The 19607-nt window shown below is 53.8% G+C and overlaps 1 protein-coding gene across 1 annotated transcript; it reads right to left on the bottom strand.

Annotated features, from left to right (window-relative positions):
* Positions 1-599: 599 nt before the first annotated feature.
* DCTN1 (dynactin subunit 1) lies at positions 600-19139 on the bottom strand. Its single transcript, XM_055312377.1, is given in 31 exon segments — positions 600-1070; positions 1485-1574; positions 2151-2230; positions 2471-2663; positions 2770-2903; positions 3094-3108; positions 4422-4588; positions 4855-4997; positions 5250-5375; positions 5592-5723; positions 5806-5967; positions 6130-6279; positions 6387-6449; positions 6662-6730; positions 7001-7169; positions 7276-7436; positions 8062-8214; positions 8459-8575; positions 8660-8851; positions 9026-9130; positions 9237-9396; positions 9501-9579; positions 9654-9858; positions 10001-10198; positions 10556-10704; positions 10707-10746; positions 11960-11980; positions 16538-16572; positions 16773-16851; positions 17119-17364; positions 19034-19139. Coding segments are annotated over 31 exon segments (3804 nt in total). The 5' UTR covers positions 19067-19139; the 3' UTR covers positions 600-932.
* Positions 19140-19607: the final 468 nt, after the last annotated feature.

Genomic DNA, 19607 nt, shown 5'->3' with positions numbered 1-19607 from the left:
AGGGATGGCACACATAGGCAGGTGGCTAGCTGTGTCTTGGTGAAGCAGTGGGCAACTCATTAAAACCAACTTTGTTTCTCCTTCCCTGCCTAGTTTCCCTCCTTCCTTTCCCTCACTTGCCATGCTTTGGGACTGCAACTACCATAAAGCACCAGCACTTCAGCATGGCCTCAGGTTCAGTGTTCTAAGTAACCTGAATTAAGACTGTACACCTCAACCAAATGTTAAATTTTAGTTGGAAGAACCATTTCAGGATTTAAAGCGAGGAATAACATGGCCCACTGTACATTCTGGAGTGGTCCTTCTACTGTCAGTGGGAATTGGTTGACAAACACATGGAGGTAGGGTGGCTGAACCCAAGTCCTATCTCACCTAATTCCATAAATGAATTTAGGTGACAGGCCCCTGGTCTAGCCCTTTCCCTCTTGTTCACACTAACTTATTGCACGTGAATGTGTGGGGCACACCATTCTACTACTCTCTACAGAGAGAGTCCCTCAAATTTGGCACAGCCAAAGCCTCCTCAGCATCCCTTCTCCTGCACTCCTGCTCTGAGCCAAAAGGCCCAAGTCCCACTCCCAACACCACACAGAAACCACTGAAGCAGAAGTTGCTTTAATCAAGGGGTGAAGTCCTCTATCAGGGGGACCTCACTGAACCTTTGGTGGTGGGTCTCAGCCTACCCCCCACATGCCCTGAGGCCCCCCAGGAAGGAGGGAGCAGCTGAACAGCAAATTCTGGAGGCCAAGGAATGGAAACAGGGGAACCCAAGTGAATGGGGCAGGAACAGGGCATGACAGGTGGAGGCGAAGCTGAACAGGGCAAGAACAGCTGTTCACACACAGCTCTACCATGGGGACTAGCTGACAAGGCTGTGCAGCAGGCAGAGTGGCACCAGCAGGGCTGAGGGTAGAAGTGGGTGGGACGAGCACTTAGGAGATGAGGCGACCATGAAGCTGGTGCAGCTGCTCCTGAGTCAGCACCAGCCGGTGTCGCTGTCCAAGGCCAGCTGCACACGAGAAGGTCACTTTGCCCATGTAGACAGTGTCATCTTGCTGCTCCTCCTTGGCCTGGGAGTTAGCAAGGGGAAGAAGTCCCCGGGTCAGAGGCTCACCTGAGCTGTGTGCCACTGACAGGGATCCTGCACACTGAGACCAAGGCACCCCCTGCAAGACAGACTTTGGGGCCTGCAGACTATGGTGACCACGTATTCCAAACCAGAATTGGGGTACATAGTCTGACAAGGGAGTTTTGAGCCTCCCCTGGTGTCAAAGGTCATAGATGTTTAACTGCTAAAATACTGAAATTTCTGGAAACACGGGCAGTACTCTTGAGTTGCTGACAAGTAAGACTTGGCCAGTTAACTCAGCATGTGCAGTTGTTGGACCTGAGACCCCAAAGGCCTCTTCATATCCTGGGGGAGGGGGGAAGGACCCACCAGAGGTTTCAATGCTGCCCATCCTCCTCCCCATGCTCCCTCTTACCCTAAGGAAAGCTGATGAGGGGAAGGTGGCAAAGTCGGTGGGGACTGTGGCTCCAGGGCGCTGAGATACAGTCTCCTTAAGGACCTCATCCTGGCAAGGAGTAGAAGAAGGGTTCATTTAGCGGACCTCCACAAGCTAAGACCAGAATCTTTCTGGTTCCACAAGGACACTAAGATCAAGGGGAAACAGGAACCTGGTCCTGTCACCATACTTTTGCTGTCACCTCCAACCCCATCCATATCCCACATCCTTACTTTACAATTTTAGTATATGTGCTGCTGAAGTGAGCACACATCCTTACTTTAGATACTTACCCCTTAAAGCCCAACTCAGACTCTATGGCCTCTGGGAAGCCACCCCCAACCATTCCACCCCACAGTGATCTCAGCACTGAAGAAGTTGTAACCGAACCCTACACTCTAAAGACGACCCTAGCTCCACCTATTTTGTTGGTGAGAATCGGTCTTCTGTTTGCACCAAAACAGTGAACTTCTGAAGCAGGAACCCTGCCTTGCCTTCCACCTCCTCCCCAGTGTGCTGTTTAGCACAGGGCTGGGGCCAGAGAAACTCTGGGAGTGTCTGTGGAAATGAGTGCGCTAAAGGCTCCAGCAGGGAATGTTATGAAGCAAACTCTGTAGACTGACGAAGGGCAGGGACTGATCTAACCTTGAGCTTCTCGATGGTGTCACTTAAGGACTTGAGCTGAGCCACTTGCTCCAGGAGTTGGGCCGATGGGCTCTTGGCAGCTGTGGAAAAGGAAGGCTGGTGAGGCCCACCAAGGCCAAGGCAGGCAGCTGTACTGGATTAAGAGTCAGGAGTGCAGATACTAGATCCTCTGGTGGGTGAATCAAGCAAACTAAACACCAAGGCCAGAAAGCAATGCTAGAAAGAGCCTCTACCATATGGCAGCTGCCTGGGTAAGGGTCACAGCCCTGGGCCAAAGGGAGGGGATACATTATTCATCTCAGGGGTTGGTGGGTCCATACCAGGGCTGGTACGAGTGATATCTACTACGTGGGTGTGTGTGCTCAGTTGATTCAAAGTCTCCAACAGTTGGCTGGTCTTACGATACAGCGCACCAGCTGCTAGCTCACTGTCAGGGCCTTCATGAGGTGAGGGGGAGAGCTTTGCCACATGCAGAGGTGGCAGGGCTGCTAAAGATGCCTTCATCTGGGCTCCCTGTGGAGGGGGAAGAAGAGGAATGGTGGTAAGAGGTAACAGAAGGCCCTGCCATCTACCCTAATGGGCTCCACCTTCACCCCACTCCTTCTTATGACCCCCTCACCTTGAGGATGCTATTCTCATGCTGGAGCTGGGAGATGTGCAGCCTCATGGCAGAGATCTGCTGAAGCAGCAGTGGTGAGTCCTTCACCAGCCCAGGGCCTGGCACAGATCCTGGAGCTTGCCCAGGGGCACCTCCTGTGTGTACCAAAACAAATGTCATCAACCCCAGGTGGAGAGGGTGGAAGATAGGCCCCATCCTTGCTCATCCCTTTCGTTAGCCACTCCCACCTCCGGTCCTGGTTGCTCCCAAGGGGTGAGTCTTAACCTGCTCCCCCAGACCCACCCCCCACAGCCCTGGTATGCCCTCCCCAGGGCGAGTCTCTACCTCGCTGCTGTTCTTCTGTGCTCGGGATAGCCCATGGGGGAGCAGGAAAAGAGGAGAGAGGAGTTAGACAATTTGGGTGTCAAGGTGCCACACCAGAGGAAACCTGGAGATGACCTACAGGAAAACCCTTTCAAATTATTGCTTCCCCTCTCTCTAACAAGCCCCTGCCCCCCTGCCCTTGTCCCCTGCGCCTGGGGGAAGAGCATATATGAGTGAAAGAAAGATAAGGAAGGGGAACGAGGCCATGAGACTGGGCGAAATGCAAGGAAGAGTGGCTGGCAGCAGGGGTGTGCACTGGAAGAAGCATTTGGGGCAGGAGGCGTTCCTGCTCCCCGACTCACACTCCATCTCCAAGAAAGAAAAGGCCAAAGGAATGCTCCTGAGACCCCGAGATGTCTACACCCTTAGTGGTCTGCAATAGCAAATCTGAAGCTGGAAGTTCAGCCTGTTCCTCAGGCTCCCCATCATTCTGAGGAGTGTTCGCTCTTTTTTGGTGCAAGATTTTGTGAATCAGAACCAGTATCTTCCCCAAGGAACAGGAGCCAGCTGGACCACAGGAGTCCAAAGCCAACAAGGTACTTGGTCACCTCCCAAGATTAAGAGGCACCAGTAAGGGGGGCTCTGATGAGAATAAGATCCTAGGTAAGGCCAACTGACAAGCATAGCAGGGGAACTCTAGAGATCCTGAAGGCTTCAGGGCAAGAAGTCTGTCTTCTGGACCTAAGAAAGAAACTAGAAGACTATAAAGCAGACAAGAACTAACATGGCAGTAGCCACCTTCTTGGTCCAGGAAAACTGGGAAGACGGCCTCAGAACCAGAAAAACTCCAGGAAGGGAGCCCTGACCACACTAGAGACCAAGCAGAGGTGAGAACACAAGCCCCAAGTGGAACTGGGAGAATTCAACAATGGGAGAGACAACCACACCAGATGGTAAAGCCACATGAACTCAACAGGGAGAAATACAAAGTACAAGCAGAACAGCAATCAAGAGCAGGCATCAGGCATGGCTGGACACAGCAGCTTAGCCCAAGCTGCTGCAGGCTGATGACCCTCTGGGATAGAGGGATGGCACAAGAAGGCCAGACTGCAGACCCAAAAGGGACATCTACTAGAGTCTTTCATAATTCTGAACTCCATTGACAAGTTCGTAATGCCCCATCTTGATCAGGGGGACTCTGCGCATATCTTCAAAAGTAAAAACTTGGTAAAAAGCTGCCATAGAGCAAAACTGCACAAATATATTCCTGGCTGAACATCTACTAAGAGGGGGGCAAAAGTCCAACAGGGGCCAAGGACAGGAGGGAAGCCTTGTCCCACGGCACTCACCACCAGCAATGCCAGAGACCAGGGTAGCGATCCCCGAGGGAGGGGGCCCCCGGAGCCCCTCTATCGTGCGCTTTGACTGGCTGTTCAGCCGCTGCTTCAGCTCTGCCTTCTCTGCCTCTAGCTGGTCAATGTCAGCCTGGAGTGCATCCATCGTCTCCTCAAACTCTCTGCGGAAGAGAATCTGGGCTTGAGCAGTGTTCCTTCCCTAGGGCCCCACTCCACTTCTCATCCTGACAGGTCCTCGGAGTGGCCCTGCTTGGTGAGGAGCCAGGAGCAGCACATGCTCTGGCTGGGGTGACACAATGGGGCTGGCAGTCGGGAAGGAAAATGGTATCTGTTCCCCTGGGGAGAGTGTAGGGGGAGGGGTTAGGAGGGAGAGCAGCTGGCAGGAAGGAGGGGTGGAATAAGCAGGAGCCCAGTGAAGGTGCCTGACTTCTCCTTCTTCCGCAGCAGTGCCTGGGTCTCCTCCAGCCGAGTCTGGACTTTCTCGATGCGCTCGTCTGCATCCTTGGCAGCACTGTCCAGCTTTTTCTCCAGGAGGCTTAGCCGCACATTGGCCTCACTCAGCTCCTCCCCCTGGACAAGGACAGAGAGTGTCTAGTTCCCTCATATCCTCTCAAGGGCCCCAGGGACACAGGACAGCTCAGATGCTAGAAAGCTCCTACAGGCCCATGAGTGCTCCCCTCACTGATCACAGGTGCCACATTTCTCCTCAACCCCCGACCAGTCTCAGTCCCAGGAGATCCCCAACACTCGACGCTGTCCTGTACGTCAGCAGTACTGCCTATTCCCCCCACCCCAGATCCTGAGCCTACCCTACAGCCTCACCTTGATTTTCAGTGACTTCTTCAATTCCTTGATAACTGTCTCTCGATCTTCAAGCTTCAAGCCCAGGCCTTCAGCATCGGTGATCTCTGCACGAAGGGCTGCAGCCCTCAGCTCAACTGGGGGAGGCTAGGGGGTCAGGTGGGAGTAGAAAGCAGGGGTGGGGAGAGGAGGTCACCAATGTGTTCCTTCCAGAGAAAGCTAGGCATAGGGAAAGCTTTGCCTTCCAAGCAGGATGGTGCTCTCCAGATTCCGTTCTCCCACCTCCCAGCCCTTCCCAGCAACAGCTCTGTAAGTCCTGCTCTTCTGGGATCCCCAAGCCCCTCTGAAGAGCTCCCTACCTACCTTGCTGGGGGGCCGCTCTGCATCATACTCTCCCTCCTGCATGGCTGTGGCCAATTTGTTCATGGTACTGATGAGGATGTTGCTTGACTGGCGCAGACACTCATAGGGGCTGCTGGAGGGGGTCCCATAGATCTGCAGGAGCAAGGGCAGCAGTGAAAATCCCACATTGGCTACGTAACTCCACTGCCACCTCTGCCCAGCCGTCCAGGCCCACCTGCTCGCTTGCTTTGAAAGCCAACTCCTCTAGGGCAGCCACAGGCAGTCCCTCATTCTCTGCCAGCGGGGCAATGAGCTGGGCAGCAGCAGCTGCCACCTCCTGCAGCACGGCCACCACCCACGTCAGGTGTTTCCTGCAGTCAAGGAGTGTGTCCGACACCTATGCGACAGCCCAGAGTCAGGAGCCCACCCTGTGTCCAAGGCCACAGCTCCCAGCTACCTTAAAACTATTCTTGTTCCCTGACCAGATCCAGATCTCAACACTCTAGGCCCCTCCTGGTTCTACTCAGCTTCCTCTCCTTCCCCCTTCGCTGCCCTAAACCTGTGGTCCAAAGGCTAGTGCAGCTGGGATTCCAGGAGCATCTGTCCCTGGCATTCGCCTTCGGATCTTCTTGCAGAACTGGCGGATGTCACTGCACGATGTTTCCAAGTCCCGGAGCAGGAGAGCAATATCTGAAGCCTCCTGGCCACCCTACTCATGTAACAGGAAACAAGGAACAATACAGCATTGGGGCCAGAAATGAGGAGCTGGGGACTAATGCGGAAAAGGAGGTAAAAGAGATCTGGCTGTGCTCTCACCTGCAAGAAGGCACGCAGCCGCCCCACCTCCACGCTCATGCAGTCCAGGGCACTCTGAGTAAACTGTAAGCACGAATGCATGTAGTTTTGAGCCCCCAGCGGGAGCCCTTCTGCCCCATCACCATTTCTAATAAGTCCCCACCTTCTGCCAACTGGCTTCCTTGGTCTGACCCCGTTCCAGTCTTATGTGACCCCATGAGGGCCAGATCTCTTGATCTGATGTCCTCCATTTCTGATCTCTCCAGGAGGCTCAACCACTGGCCCAGACAGCTCACCTTAATGTGGTCAGCCAGCTGCATGGTACTGTCTTCAGGCTGTTCGGCAAGATGGATACTATACAGATGCTGAGGAGAAATGACAAAGAGAGAGCCTTTAGGCCTTGGAAAGATGGAGGATTCTTCCCAAACTGCATTTTGAGCCCCAGTCATCATAGGATTCCAGAGGTTTAAGGAGAATCTGAGACCCCAAGGAGCTGCATCCTCATGCAAGTTCCTTTAGGAGCGAGCCACACCTTAAGCAGCCAACCTAGGACATATAACCTCGGCCACTCTGGCAACAGCCCCAGCAGGAGAAACCTTCCCTCCCTGCTGCAAGCCTGAATTCTCGCCCCAGACCTGGTAGTACTTGATGGCCTTGGTGAGAGGCTCTACATTGACAGTCTCGTCCAGCTGATCCTTATGTAGCAGCTCAATGAGGAAATCCAAGGAGCGCTCATGGGCACTCATCTCAGGGTAGAGGCTGCCGACCTTCTTATACACGTCCACGTTGCACTGAGACAGGGCACTAGAGACCAGAGAAGGGTCCTCTGAGGCCAAGGCCTGCCAGGCAATCTCAATCTGTCCACTCTTGGCCCTGTGGCCCTAGAGCATGGGGCCAAGGGATCACTTACTGCTCATAGCGGTGGAGTGTGGCCTGCAACAGACTCAGTGAGTACACCAGCCCAGCAGCAAAGCTGAGCTGCTCCCCTGCAGCTCCTCGGAGCCCGGGCCGCTCTGAACAGTTTTCACTTAGTTCAAACTTCTCCTGGGCCTGCTTCCGGATCAGCTCTGCCTGTGGGAAGAAGCACCAGCACCCCTCTGGGGCTCAGAGAAGAGGATGGAGAACACAAACTTGGGAACACAGAGCACAAAACTGAGCAACTACGTGGCAGTGGCAGCGGGAAGGGGGGAGTGGCACATGGACACACATGGAGGAGGAAAGCAGCAACAGCTTAGATGGGCACAGGGTCTCACCTAGGGAAAGGATAATGATGTGATTACTGGCAGTTGTGAGGATTTAGAATGTGGAGATAAAAGGGTAGTAAACCAGTGGAGCAAGCTCTTTCCTGCCTTAAAGCTACTGCTCCATCTATTCTTTTACCTGAATTCTATCCTGCCAGTTATCCCCCACTAGCTCCTAATCATCTTCTAGGTCTCAGTTCAAATGTTATCCTTCAGTGCTACCCTTCCATCTAAATCAGAACCTCCACAGTGCTGTCTCTGAGAAGCCACCTCCCCTTCACAACCCACCATCTGTAATACACATCCATCTCCAACTTTGTTGACTATATTCCTCCACTGCATCATAAACTTTGCGAGCAAGGATGCTGACTGTTCTCACTCAGCATCCTCCAGGCCTGGTACACAGCAAGTTCAACAGATTCCTGTTGAACATGTGATTAGATTGATGGCCATACCTTGCAAATGAGACGAGGCATGAGCAGCAGCACCAGGACGCAGTCATGGTCCCCACCTGGCCGAAGGAAGCTATCGGGCATGAAGGCTGTCAGCAGGGACATGTGCCGGTTGGCCTGGGCCACCTCCATCTGCCTCAATTCCATCTCAATTGCCTGTGAGATGGACACGTAGGTGGGCTCTCAGCCAGGCGGGATAGCACCTCAGAACTATCATGCCTTGTTCTACCAGGTCCCTTGCTTCTGGGATAAGCCTAGGCCAGGAGTCTTCCAGATCACCATGCAAAGCATCCCCTCCTCCAGCAACCTGAAGTCCAGAACCCCATGCCAGATCAGCCTACAGCCACACCCAAGCTGGGTGCCCCAACACTCCCCACTCTGGCCTATCCACTTTTCTGACCTTGGCATGAGCTTTAGTCTCAGCAAACTTGATTTTGAAGTCAAAAGTCTCTGGGGGTGGCTGCTGCTGCCTCTCCACAGACGCTTCTTGCTGGTTTGTCAGTTCCCGATTCACATCCTGTGAGCAAAGACAATGAGGCACAGCTGGGTCATGAGGGAGCCCTCAGTTATCATGACTGGACAGCAGGGGGCACAATGGTACCTGAAGGTGGGCGGTCAGCTGGCGGTACTTCTTAATAGTTTGCTGATAATCTGCGACTGTCTCCTGGGCCGCCTCCACACGCTTCTGGGCCTCCCGGACCCGTGCGCCCGCCATGTCCAGCTGTTCCCGCAGCTCCAGTTCTGTCTCGCGTGCATTCTCCTGCAGCTCATCATTCATCTCATTCATCGCTTCCTGGGAGGCCACAAGGCAGTAGGGGCAAAGGAAAGGCAGTCAAGGTAGCAGGTCAGGTGGGGCCATTCACCACACACCCTGCTCAAGGGTTAGGGTTCATGTCGGTCCCTCTTTCAGCAAGTGGCTTCCAAATACCCTCCATCAGGGTGGAAAGTCAAGGGTCTATTCTCTTACCAAGTCCCCCACGGTCTCTCTCAACTCTCGCACTTTCTCTTCTAGATTCAGGTTCCGGTCTGTTAGCATCTCTACCATCTCCTCAGCACCCAGAGCAGCATCCACCTGTGTTACAGGGAGGGAAGAAGAAGGGCTACTCAAAAGTACCTAGAAAGAGAAGACACCAACCTTGGAAGAGAGGTCCTCTGAGCCAGGGCTACACTCCCCAGACCTGCTCCTTGAGCTCATCGATGGTGCTCTCTGCCTGGCTCAGCTCCTCCTGCAGACGCTCCCGCTGCTGCCTCACAACCTCCAGCTCTTGGTTCTTCTTTTCCATAAGCTTCTGGAGTTTCACATGCTCCTGCTTCTCTGAGGAAGACAGATCCCGCATCCTGGGGGAGAAGAGAGGAAGTGTCCAAGTCACTGGCGATGGGCGCTTTAATACATCTAGACACAGGAGAGTGAGCCTCAGAGCCAAGCAGGGAGGGGACCCTACCTCACCAGGGCATCCTTCAGGCGAGCATTCTGTTCCTCAAGCTGCTTGAGCTGGTAACTGGACGCTGCCCCGTCTGAGCCTGGGGAAGACCATAAACACTCAGACATGGTTCCAATCCCACCATGTGGCCCCCAGCAGCTCCTGGCCCCTTACCCTTCTCCTCAATCTCAGCCTTGAGGATCTCTAAGTCAGTGGTGAGCTCATCCACACGTTCCTTCAACGCCTCCACCTCCTGCTGCAGGGACTCAGCCCGCTCTTCAGCCATCTCCTTGTCCAGAGTGGCCATCTCGATGGCATCAGCGGTGTCAGCCATCTCCTCCATGTAGCGTTCTTTTGCCTCTAGTGCCTCCTTGGCTTCCTGAAGAGGGGTGGAGGTTGGTGGGAGTGCAAGCAGAGAGGTGCCTCATACACTCCTTCTCACAGAATGTCCCAAGCCCCAGCCTCTGGTGTCTGGTGTGCTGACTTGGGTCCCAAGCTCCCCTCTCCACCCCAAGTCCCACCTTCCGCGCCTCTTTGAGGCGCCGCTGCAGGTCCGCCTGCTGTTCTTGCATTTTGCTCTTCCATTCCTGCACCTGCTCCAGCTGGATCTTATGTTTCTCCAGCTCTTTTAGCTTTGCCTTGTCTTCTGCCCGTTTCAACCGCAGGGTCTCCAGTTTCTCCTCTAGGTCCCGCACCTGGGCTCTCAGCCCCTCCTCCTCCTGCAAAGGACAGACCCCTGGATAGGTACACAGCCTCCCCCTTCCTCCCCACCAAGGCTGAGCCTGAGTGCAGGGACAGGAATGTATGCAAACATCATTCCAACCCCAGGGTCAAAAGCAAGAGGCATACAAACATCTGAGAAAGGACCAGTACATAAGGGGAAAATGTGGAAGAAGGGCAGAAAAGGGTAGCTCAGTAAAAGGCAGAACCATAATGCTATTCCCCACCCTTTGGATCCAAGTTCTGAGTCTCCTCCAACCCTGGAAAATTTCTAAGATCCTGCCTGGGGTCACAGCTCTGCCGCCCACCCTCTGCCACCCCTCTTGGATCTCCTTCACTCCAACCCTAGTCCTTACCTTGGAGGGAGAAGGCAGTGGGGGTGCTGCTCCAGGAGAGGTGAGAGCTGGTGTGGGGATGATAGGTGCTGCCAGTGGAGTCTGAGCCGGGGTGCTGGGCTCACTGCTGCTCAGCTCACCTGCTGATGCTGAGCCAGAGGGGCCAAGGAGCTACTGGCTCCAGGTACCCCAGTACTGGCTGGGCGGGTGGGCTATTCCGAGGGTAAGCAGGCCAGAAAAAGAATAGGGATGTTGAGAAAGAATATGAGAATAGGCCAAGGGAAGGAGACAGAGAAGGAAAAGGGCAGTGAGAAAGTTATCAAAGTACAGTGAGAACAAAAAAGCAGAGTAACGGGGAGAGAGAAAATGACACAATCACAGATAGTGACAAAGGAGAGGGGAGGCAGGAGGCGGGTAGAGAAGAGAGGGAGGAAGTGATAGAAGGAGACATAAGATTATAATGCTTCTCCCTTGGCATTGACCCCACATTCCTCCCAGCTCTGGCACTATCCCCCCAGAGCAGAATCTCTTACTCCCCAGACCTCCTCTTGGTGACCCAGTTGTGATCATTCTAGCAATTTCTTGATATTCCCAGTCCTATCGTTGTTCTGGGCCTGTACCCTCCTCCCCAGGAGGAAAAAGTGCCTCAGTGTCATTCCCAAAGCAAAAGAACAAACTGGAGTTTGTTCTCTAACTTTCATGTTCCCAGGGAAGGCTGGGGTACAAGTGTGGGTGCCAAGCACTGTATCGCACTCCTTGGGAGTTGAACTGATTCTCCCTCCCTTGGTCTGCTTTAAGGGACCCTTCAGGTCAAGGAGATAGAGTAAAAGTTGTATTCCTAGGCTCCTCCTTGAAACATGGTCAGCACAACCAACCTTCTGTCATCTCCCTCCCCCAAGACAAAGGGTCTCTAACCAGGCAACATTTACCCAGGCCCCCATGGGGCTGGAGCACAGGAGCTCCTGAAGCCCCAGAGCTTGGAGTAGTACCAAGCCCTGAAGCTCTCCTCATGGGCTGACACTCAGATATCACATGCTACCCACAGATACCCCCAAGTCCTTATGCCCTGACACTGACACTGCCAAGTTCTTCTTCACCTTTCTTCCAACTTCCACCCCCACTCTCACATCATAAAACTAGTCAAAATGCCCTTCTTCAAGAAAGCCAGCCCTGATTAACCATAACCACTCTCATTTCTCTTCTGCACTCAGGCTACGGGCTCAGACAACCTCCTAAGGGCCAGAAGTCATTTTCCCAGGCCTGTCACTACCCTCAGTCCCCTCACTCCTCTGAAAAAGAGAACCCAGGATGCACTGTGACCAACTGTAACTTGCTCATAACATGCCCACACACATGCACATGCCTGAAATGTGTTTCTACACACAGCAGTGGCTTGTACAAAGGCCTTTTTTTTTTTTTTCTCACCTTGGGCCGCCGAGTTGTGGTCTGGACAGGCAACAGGAGCCAGAGGAGGAGAAGTAGTCAGGAAAGAAAGGATAATGGCAGAAAGACAGACAGCAGAAGGGACAGCAATGAGAGCAGAAGAAGTACCAGGAATGGAGCTACAGTCAGCTGCACCCCCCCCCCACTCCCATTCCCACCCCATCCCCTTTCCCTCCCATGAATCACCTTGTTTCTACTCCAGGAGCTCAGAACTCCTATTTCCCATCAGTTCCTTGTCCCATTTATGCCCAAGCCTTGCAGACCTCACCTCTTCAAACACCCTGGAAATCCCAGAAATCCCCATCTCCTAGGTTGAACCACAGGAGACCAAAGGCAGCAGCTGGTGGAGGTCCCCAGAGACAGGTCCCTCTAGCGCTCCAGCCCAGAGCCAAAGGCTCCGCCCACCCACCACTCCCAAGGACTTCCCCAGGTCAGCCCCCTCCTTCAAGTGCCACTCCACACAAGACCCCCAAGAAATACCATGTGACCAGAACGATGCTAGAAGCCCAGAAGTGAGTGATATGACCCCAGCAGAGGGGATCGGGCCCCCTAAGCAAAATAGTACTGCCATCCTCCCTACCCTACCCCCTTCCCCAGAACCAGATCCTGCAGCAGTTCTCATCCCTAGGGCAGAGGGCTCAGGTGTCAGGACCATGAATACTGCATTAACCAGAAGGCCAGAGCTCAGCAAAGTAACCCCACCCAGCAAAGCAACCCCACCCAGCTGCAAGAAAGGACATGGGGGTGGGCAGAAGCACAGAGAAACTAGTGCCCTAACCCAAATAGATGATTAATCCCAAGTTCCAAATTACGTTTCTGCTATCCAGTATCTTACAACTCTGACAAAAACAGATTTGGGTCGGACCCTACTTCTAGGAGTCGAGGAGACCAACCCCCACCCCTCCTACCCTGAGCTAAGCCTCTATAGCTGTGGGTCAAAAACTATTCTAGGGTCCCCCATCCCACTCTGGAAAAGCCCCTTAATACAAACCCTCGTGAAAAAGTGATGCAGGGAGTAAACCAAGAGGCATCCTAGCAAAGGGTAAGGGTGAGGTAGGCCTAGTAGAGGCATGAAGACACTGGGACCTGCTTTCCCCCCATCCTCTCACAGGAAACTCCTGGAGTCAGTTTGCAGCAAAAGCTGCCTGAAGCCCAAGACGGTGGGGCCACTGGGTACAAGGCTCAGAACATATACTCAGTCAGAGCCCAGAGCAGGGAGCAAATGCCCAGGGTGTGGGGCATGACAGTGACACACACCTCTCCCTGCCCCCTACCTTCATCTCCACCCTCCTCCCCCAACCAGGTAGACAGATGAAGTCAATCAGCCCCCACCCCCACCCCAGCAGCCTGCTGCCACCATCGCCCTGGCAACCCGGCAGCAGGACCAGAGCAAGCAAGAGTACCTTTCGGGCTGTCGGTGCCTGTCTCATCATTGCAGAAAACCAAAGAAAGCCAGGAGAGGAAAGAAGGAGGGACAGAGGAGGATGGACAAACACACAGAGGAAGGACAGACGAAGGGAGGGAGGGAAAGAGACCGAACAGAGGGAAAGGCGGCGGAGACAGGAGATTAGTGCATCAAATCCCAACAACGCAGCCTCAGCTTCCCGGTCGGCAGGCTTCCCGCCCGCAAATGGCTGCAGCTCAGACGCAGAAGGCCCTGCAGGTGCGCAGTGGGACAGCCAGGCTCCGGCAAGCACCGGAGAGGCGCCCGGCCCAGTTCACCAGCTAAGGCTGATGGCAGCCTCAGTGGCCGCAGCACCAGCTCCACCTGACGTCATGCACCCACCCTCCTCTGATCCTTGGGGGTGGAGCCACTGCTCCTCGATCACCTAGCAACTGCCAGGCTCTGCTGGCTCCTCCTCCTCCACATGACTGGACAAAGTCCTACGCAGAACCCGCCCTGCTTCTTCCTCTATAGAAGAGGTCTGACTCCTCCCTTCCCTTCCATCCCTTCGCCCACCATCCCCAAGGGTCTGCTCCTAGAAACTGGGCTGGGGCCACCCCAGAAATGGTACTCTCTGGGGCCAGGGCATGACTGGGCAGGGCCATGGAGCCACACTGCTCCAGCCTCTCATACATCCCCTCTGCCGACAGCCCTATCAACTCCAATTGTCTCTTATATACAGGGACAACGCCCTTATAGCTGGTCTCTATCAGGCGCGCGCGCACGCGCGCACACACACGCGCGCACACACACACACACACACACACACACTCAGAACACACTTCCTGTGACACCATCCGCTCTGAGGGGCACACAAAGAAAACCCTGGGAAACATTCAGCAGCAGCTCTAATGACAGTGTTTGGCTCCTCTCCCAAACCTCCCCTGGTTGCAGGCAGGTTAAAGCCTGTCTCTAAAGACCTTCCAGAAGGGACTGGGCACCCTGCAGGGACATCTGGGTTCTCTTCTGCCCAGCCCTTCAAAGTTCCTTCTTTTTTGTTGTTCTGGTTTTAGCTCCCTGTTCCCCCACAGGGTGAGTTCAGGGCCCTGGGCTGCTGTGAGAGAACCACTAGGAGAGGAAGACCTGGCTGGGGATTTGACTACTTGACTGGCACTTTGCACCAGGAGCAAAGGAGGCCCTGTATCCCCAACCCAGGCCGCCGGGGCGGGCTTTGCCACATCTCCCCAGGCAGTTGCCAAAACCCCAGCATTTGGACGTAACTCAGGCCCAACTCAAGGTCAGGTCAGCCTGTGGCAGGAACTCCTCCATGGAGATCAGACTGCAGGTCCATGCTCTTCTCTATTCAGGGGCCTGAGGCAAGAGGGGTGCCCCAACCAGGAGACAATAATCGAGGAAAGAAACCAAGTTTCTATACCCTTGTAATGGGTTTAGCATCCCTTCAAGCATTGTTTTCCTTCTTTGATCCCCACTCCCACCCCAGCCAGGACCTCAAAGCAAGTACCAGAATGTGGTCTCTTCCATGGCAAGACTCCAAAGTGAGGACCCATCAACAACCAGGGGTCCAAAAGATGTTTTCCTCTGCCCACCCACTGCCCCAATCCAGTAGCTTTCCATGCAGGTCAGAAAGGCCTGAGACAACCGGCCACAAGGAAATCACAGAACCACACAGACAGCACAGTACATACAGGTCAGACACGCACATGCAGGTCAGAGATAGCTTGGGCACAGGCCCAAGGCAGGGGCTGGTGTGAGGAAGTGGTCATGGCAGTGACTTAAGAGTTTAAGAGTCTGGGGGTGGCACAGTTGAGCCCCACTCCATGATGGCTGATGGAAGGCTGCAAAGGGTGGGAGGTGGGCCTCGAGCACAACACCAGAGGCAGGAAGAGGCAGGGAAAGACTGATGGAGCAGAGTGAGAGTGGGTATCCATGGCAGCGCCCGCCCAGAGTCAGGCACACAGATTCTCAGGCTTTCCAACTCAGGACTGTTGTTCCCATGCTCCGCTCCCTGGCCTCCTGCCTCCCACCCAATCTTCTCATTTGGCATTTTCTCCACTCTCAACCTCCCAGTGTTTCCTCCCACCGCCCTCAAAACTCAGACTGAAAACTCAATATAACTCAGCAAGTGCCCTACTCCATGCTGCTGCTTTACATTTATAGTCAAGGGTTTGGAGTCTCTGACTCCGAATCCTAAGGTAGCAGGGAGGGAGACAAGGAGGTGTAGAGGTAATCTCTAATGAGTGCCACCTGAGCCTGGACACAGCCTGATGTCCCTGCATCCCTCAAAGGAACCCTGAAAGCCAAGGCCACCATTTCCTCTTGCCATCCCAGCCCCAAGGTCACACAAACATGCATGCAGCAGCCCAAGGACATGCAGGACAGCTGGGGAGGGGCTCATAGCCCTCACCCACCCAGGCACAAATAGTAAACACACCACCTTCTTAGGCTTCAGTCCCCGCTGCATGAGGAGTAGGAAAGGGCAGAGTTAGAGAACAGACACCACAGTGTGTTAGCTGGCCAGACATCCTGAGTGGAGGTGTTAAGACCAACCCAGGCACACACAGGTAAAGAGGTGAGTCAGGTCACTGCCAACTCCTGGGTAAGTGAGATGAAGGGTCCCTCAAGGACCAGCTTCCAGGATGTCCCCACCCTGGCCCAGAGAAGCTGGCAAATCTGAATCCACACCTCCCTCATCCTGCGCACAGCAATAGAGATTTAGACAGGCCCTCTACATACAGCCTAAAACAGGCCACAGCAGGCCTGGCTCCTTACCATTCATTTGTAAACAAGAGAGCTCCTTCTTCTTCTAGCTCTCACCTTACCCCTACCCTCTGACCTTTTAGGTCCCAGTACCCTTGGGTACCAAAGGTAGGAAGTTGGCAACAATACTACTAGGATCAGACCTGTCTTTCCTATCACCCCTAGCATCAGCCCAATTTGACCCTAAACTTCTGGGTCTTAACAGTTCTTCCTGCTACTGCCTTTACCCCTAAAGCAGCAACTCATACCCAGAAAGCTTCCTTCTCAGGGAGGCTGGAGACTGGAAGGCTAACTCCTTTTACTCACCTACTATTTCCACCTGCCTAGGACTGATCTCCCTCTTCTTTCTCCTTCCCCTTTCTCTCTCTTACTCCCCACTCCCACCCCCAACCACTCACCAGTTTGCTGGTCTTTGCAGTTGAGTCCGTTCCCTCTGCAGAAAGCAAGCAGAAACAAGGAGTGTGTTTGTATAGAGGGGTAGGGGCAAAGGCCACGATGGTGGGGTAGAAGAGATGTGACAAGGGAATATGGCAGTGATGGAAAAATCTCAAGAACCACTGTGGCCCTGTATTCTGGGGAGAAGTCCTAGGGACTCCTGGATATGGGAAGGCAAGTTAACTGGGTGGCTGTTACCTCTTTTAAGGACCTTTGAGGCAGAAGAATCGGGTGTCTCTGGGGAAGTAGTATCTGCTCCATCCTCAAATACCTGGATCTGAGGCCAAAGAACCGACTCAGTATAGCCAGATCAAGGATGGCTATAATATGGGCCTCTCCCCATGCCCCAAGCAAGCCTGGTGTACAGGGCAGCTTCCATAAGGATGATCTCCAATCTTTCCTCCCCCAGCCCCCGCCCCCGGTATCTCCCACTCTCTCAACCGGAGACGTATACTCATGCCCAGAAAAAGGGAGCCCCACACAAAAGCTGCACAAGCAACAGAGCATGAGTACATGCACACACTCAAGAGCAGTGTGTGTGTACCTGGGATTGGCGCACAAAGATGCCATGCCCTTCATCACAAGTGAAGTACTTCCTGCCTTGGACAGTTCCATCATTCTTGCCCTTTGCTTCATCCAGGATCACACCGACCCATTTGCCAGTGGCAAAGAGTGTGGCTCCAACATAGGCCACAGTGCCTCGGTGGCCTTTTCCAATCACCTCCACACGGGAGCCCACTCGCAAAGGCCGAGCGCTCGTCTCTGCGCTCATTCTGCTGCCACTGGGTGTCTGAAAGAAAGACACGTGCAAACATACGCAGTTAAAGGCCTCAGGTCAAGGGTGTCATCCTCACGCACCAGAAAGGCCCCAGCCAGCATCCTGGACTGAAAAAGGATAAGAAGTCACTTCCCTGAACCCCTTTTTCAGGGTAAAGTGGACCCCCAAATTCCCTTTTGAAAAATACCAGTGATATGTTCTAAGACTTTTCTGAACTCCTCTGGAATCTGCTAGAATTTTTTAAGAGTTTATATTTAAATTTTATAATAAATCAGAATTCAATGATAGACCTGTGAATGTCACCACATGGCTTCTTCCTCCGGAGCACTGCTCCTAAGGAGGGGAATGAAGCTCAAGGGAATAACTCAATTGAGACCAGGATCTTCAAAACCCAGTGCCTTGACTCAGGTGCCTAAGCTGAGAAGACAGGTGATTCATGGGTGACCCCATAGATCTTATTCCACTCCCCACTGCTGTCTTCCCTGTGGTCAAATAGCTCTCTTAGGCTTCTCCCTTTCAAAGGCACACAATGGTGTCTCCTTCCAGACCTGACTGCCCCTACCTCAGCCACACACCCACCATGACATTCTTAGATGCCTCTCTGCAGCCGGTTCAACCATATAATTCCCTTCTTCCTGGCCTGAGCCCTGTCCTATCAACTCTACCCCAAGCTCTGGAGATCCTTCCCCCACACTGTATTGCTATAAAAAGAAAAACAAAGGCCAGGTAAATCAGGTATCTCAGACCTGACCTGCACTATCCCCTAAACTCTGCCCAGTGGTCCAAATGGATGGCTTATCACCCCATGGATGGACAAGGCAAAGGAACAGACTAAACATTGTCCTTCGGAACTTCTCAGCTTCTGACACACCCGTGATGACAGGACACAACATGAAATTAGGTTTCCAAAGAGGGCCATGGTTTAGAAGAAAATCACACCTAAGCCATTTTTAGCGATAGCAGCAACATGAACCAAGGGATTTGCAGCAAACAGATGAATGAGGCATAAGAAAGTGACTCCCTGGTTTGAAAGATTCCACAGGGCTCCCTCTGATGCTCCCACTTGGCTTCAGAAATGAGCCCTGCCAGCCTGTCACTCCCAGAATCCTTTCCCCAAAGAGCTCATCTAGGAAGATAAAGATATAGCTCCCAGGGACTCCAGGACCCCAAATTGTACCTGGGACAGCAGGGTTGCTCTCATGGGTCTGATGATAAAAAGAACTGACAGTGATACCAGGGCTAGCCTCAAACTCAAGTGATTCCCTCAACCTCCCAAGCCTAATAAGCCTCTCTGAACCAGGTGGACACAATAGTGGGTACAGATTCGATCTCAACCAGGAGAGAGAAAGCAAGTAACAAACAACAAAGCAGCTCTAAAGAAAGGCGTCACTGTAAGGCCATTCCAACCCACTAACCCCATTGAGAGTCCCCAACATAGTCCAATCGCCTCAGGATCCTCTAGCCAGAGGTCCAATCAGAGTCAAAGGTCAGGCCTTCCCAGTCCCTACTGAGGGCCCAACTCTAGGAGGGAGAGCTTGTCCAGCCTAACACCATTACTCCCTGCTGCAAGTGGCCCCAGCCTAGCTCCAGCCTGTCTCCCCAGCCCCCACAGCAGTGTCCACAAGCACCCAGGCCTTCTCCAGCAGCCCTCCCAGGGCCATCCCAGATAAGGACCACTTACCCGGCTGTACACATGCCTCTTGCTCTGGGCCATGTTGCTCACCCGGCCTCTACCCCCTCCCCCAGCGGCAAAGACAGAGAGAAAAGGCAGAAACCTAGGCAGGAGGGTCAGGGCTCCAGGCCCTCATGGGCAGACACAGAAGCCGTCAGGCGCGGCCCTCCCCAGTCCATGGACCTCACTCGGTGGCCTACCGGGGTAGGGATGGGGGCAGAGATGGGGGCTGAGGAGCAAGTCCTCTCTGCTGCCCGATGATTCCTGAACCCAGAGACACCGAATCCTGCTTGCCAGCTGATGAGTCTCACTCTGCGCTAGTGCTGCTCTAGACTTGTCAGGAACCGTGTTAGCCTCTGGGTCCTAGTGCCCCCCTGCTTCACCTGGGCCAGACAAGCAAGGCAGGGGGGTACTCAGGGGCTCGGCCTTTAGCACAGACCCTCAGCAGTCACCTCTAGAGTAAACTGTTACTATTGAGAGCTGGGAGCACAGCCCTGACTGATCCTCCTAGTCTGTACCCCTCAGCATCACTGCTGCTTCCCCTAACATTTCCCCCAGACAATTGCCTCAGCAGGACCACAAG

The sequence above is a fragment of the Nyctereutes procyonoides genome, unplaced genomic scaffold (genome assembly GCF_905146905.1).
Source record: "Nyctereutes procyonoides isolate TBG_1078 unplaced genomic scaffold, NYPRO_anot_genome, whole genome shotgun sequence".
NCBI lineage: Eukaryota > Metazoa > Chordata > Mammalia > Carnivora > Canidae > Nyctereutes > Nyctereutes procyonoides.
Note: the sequence above shows the minus strand (reverse complement) of the source record. Positions and strands in the feature narration are given on the sequence as shown.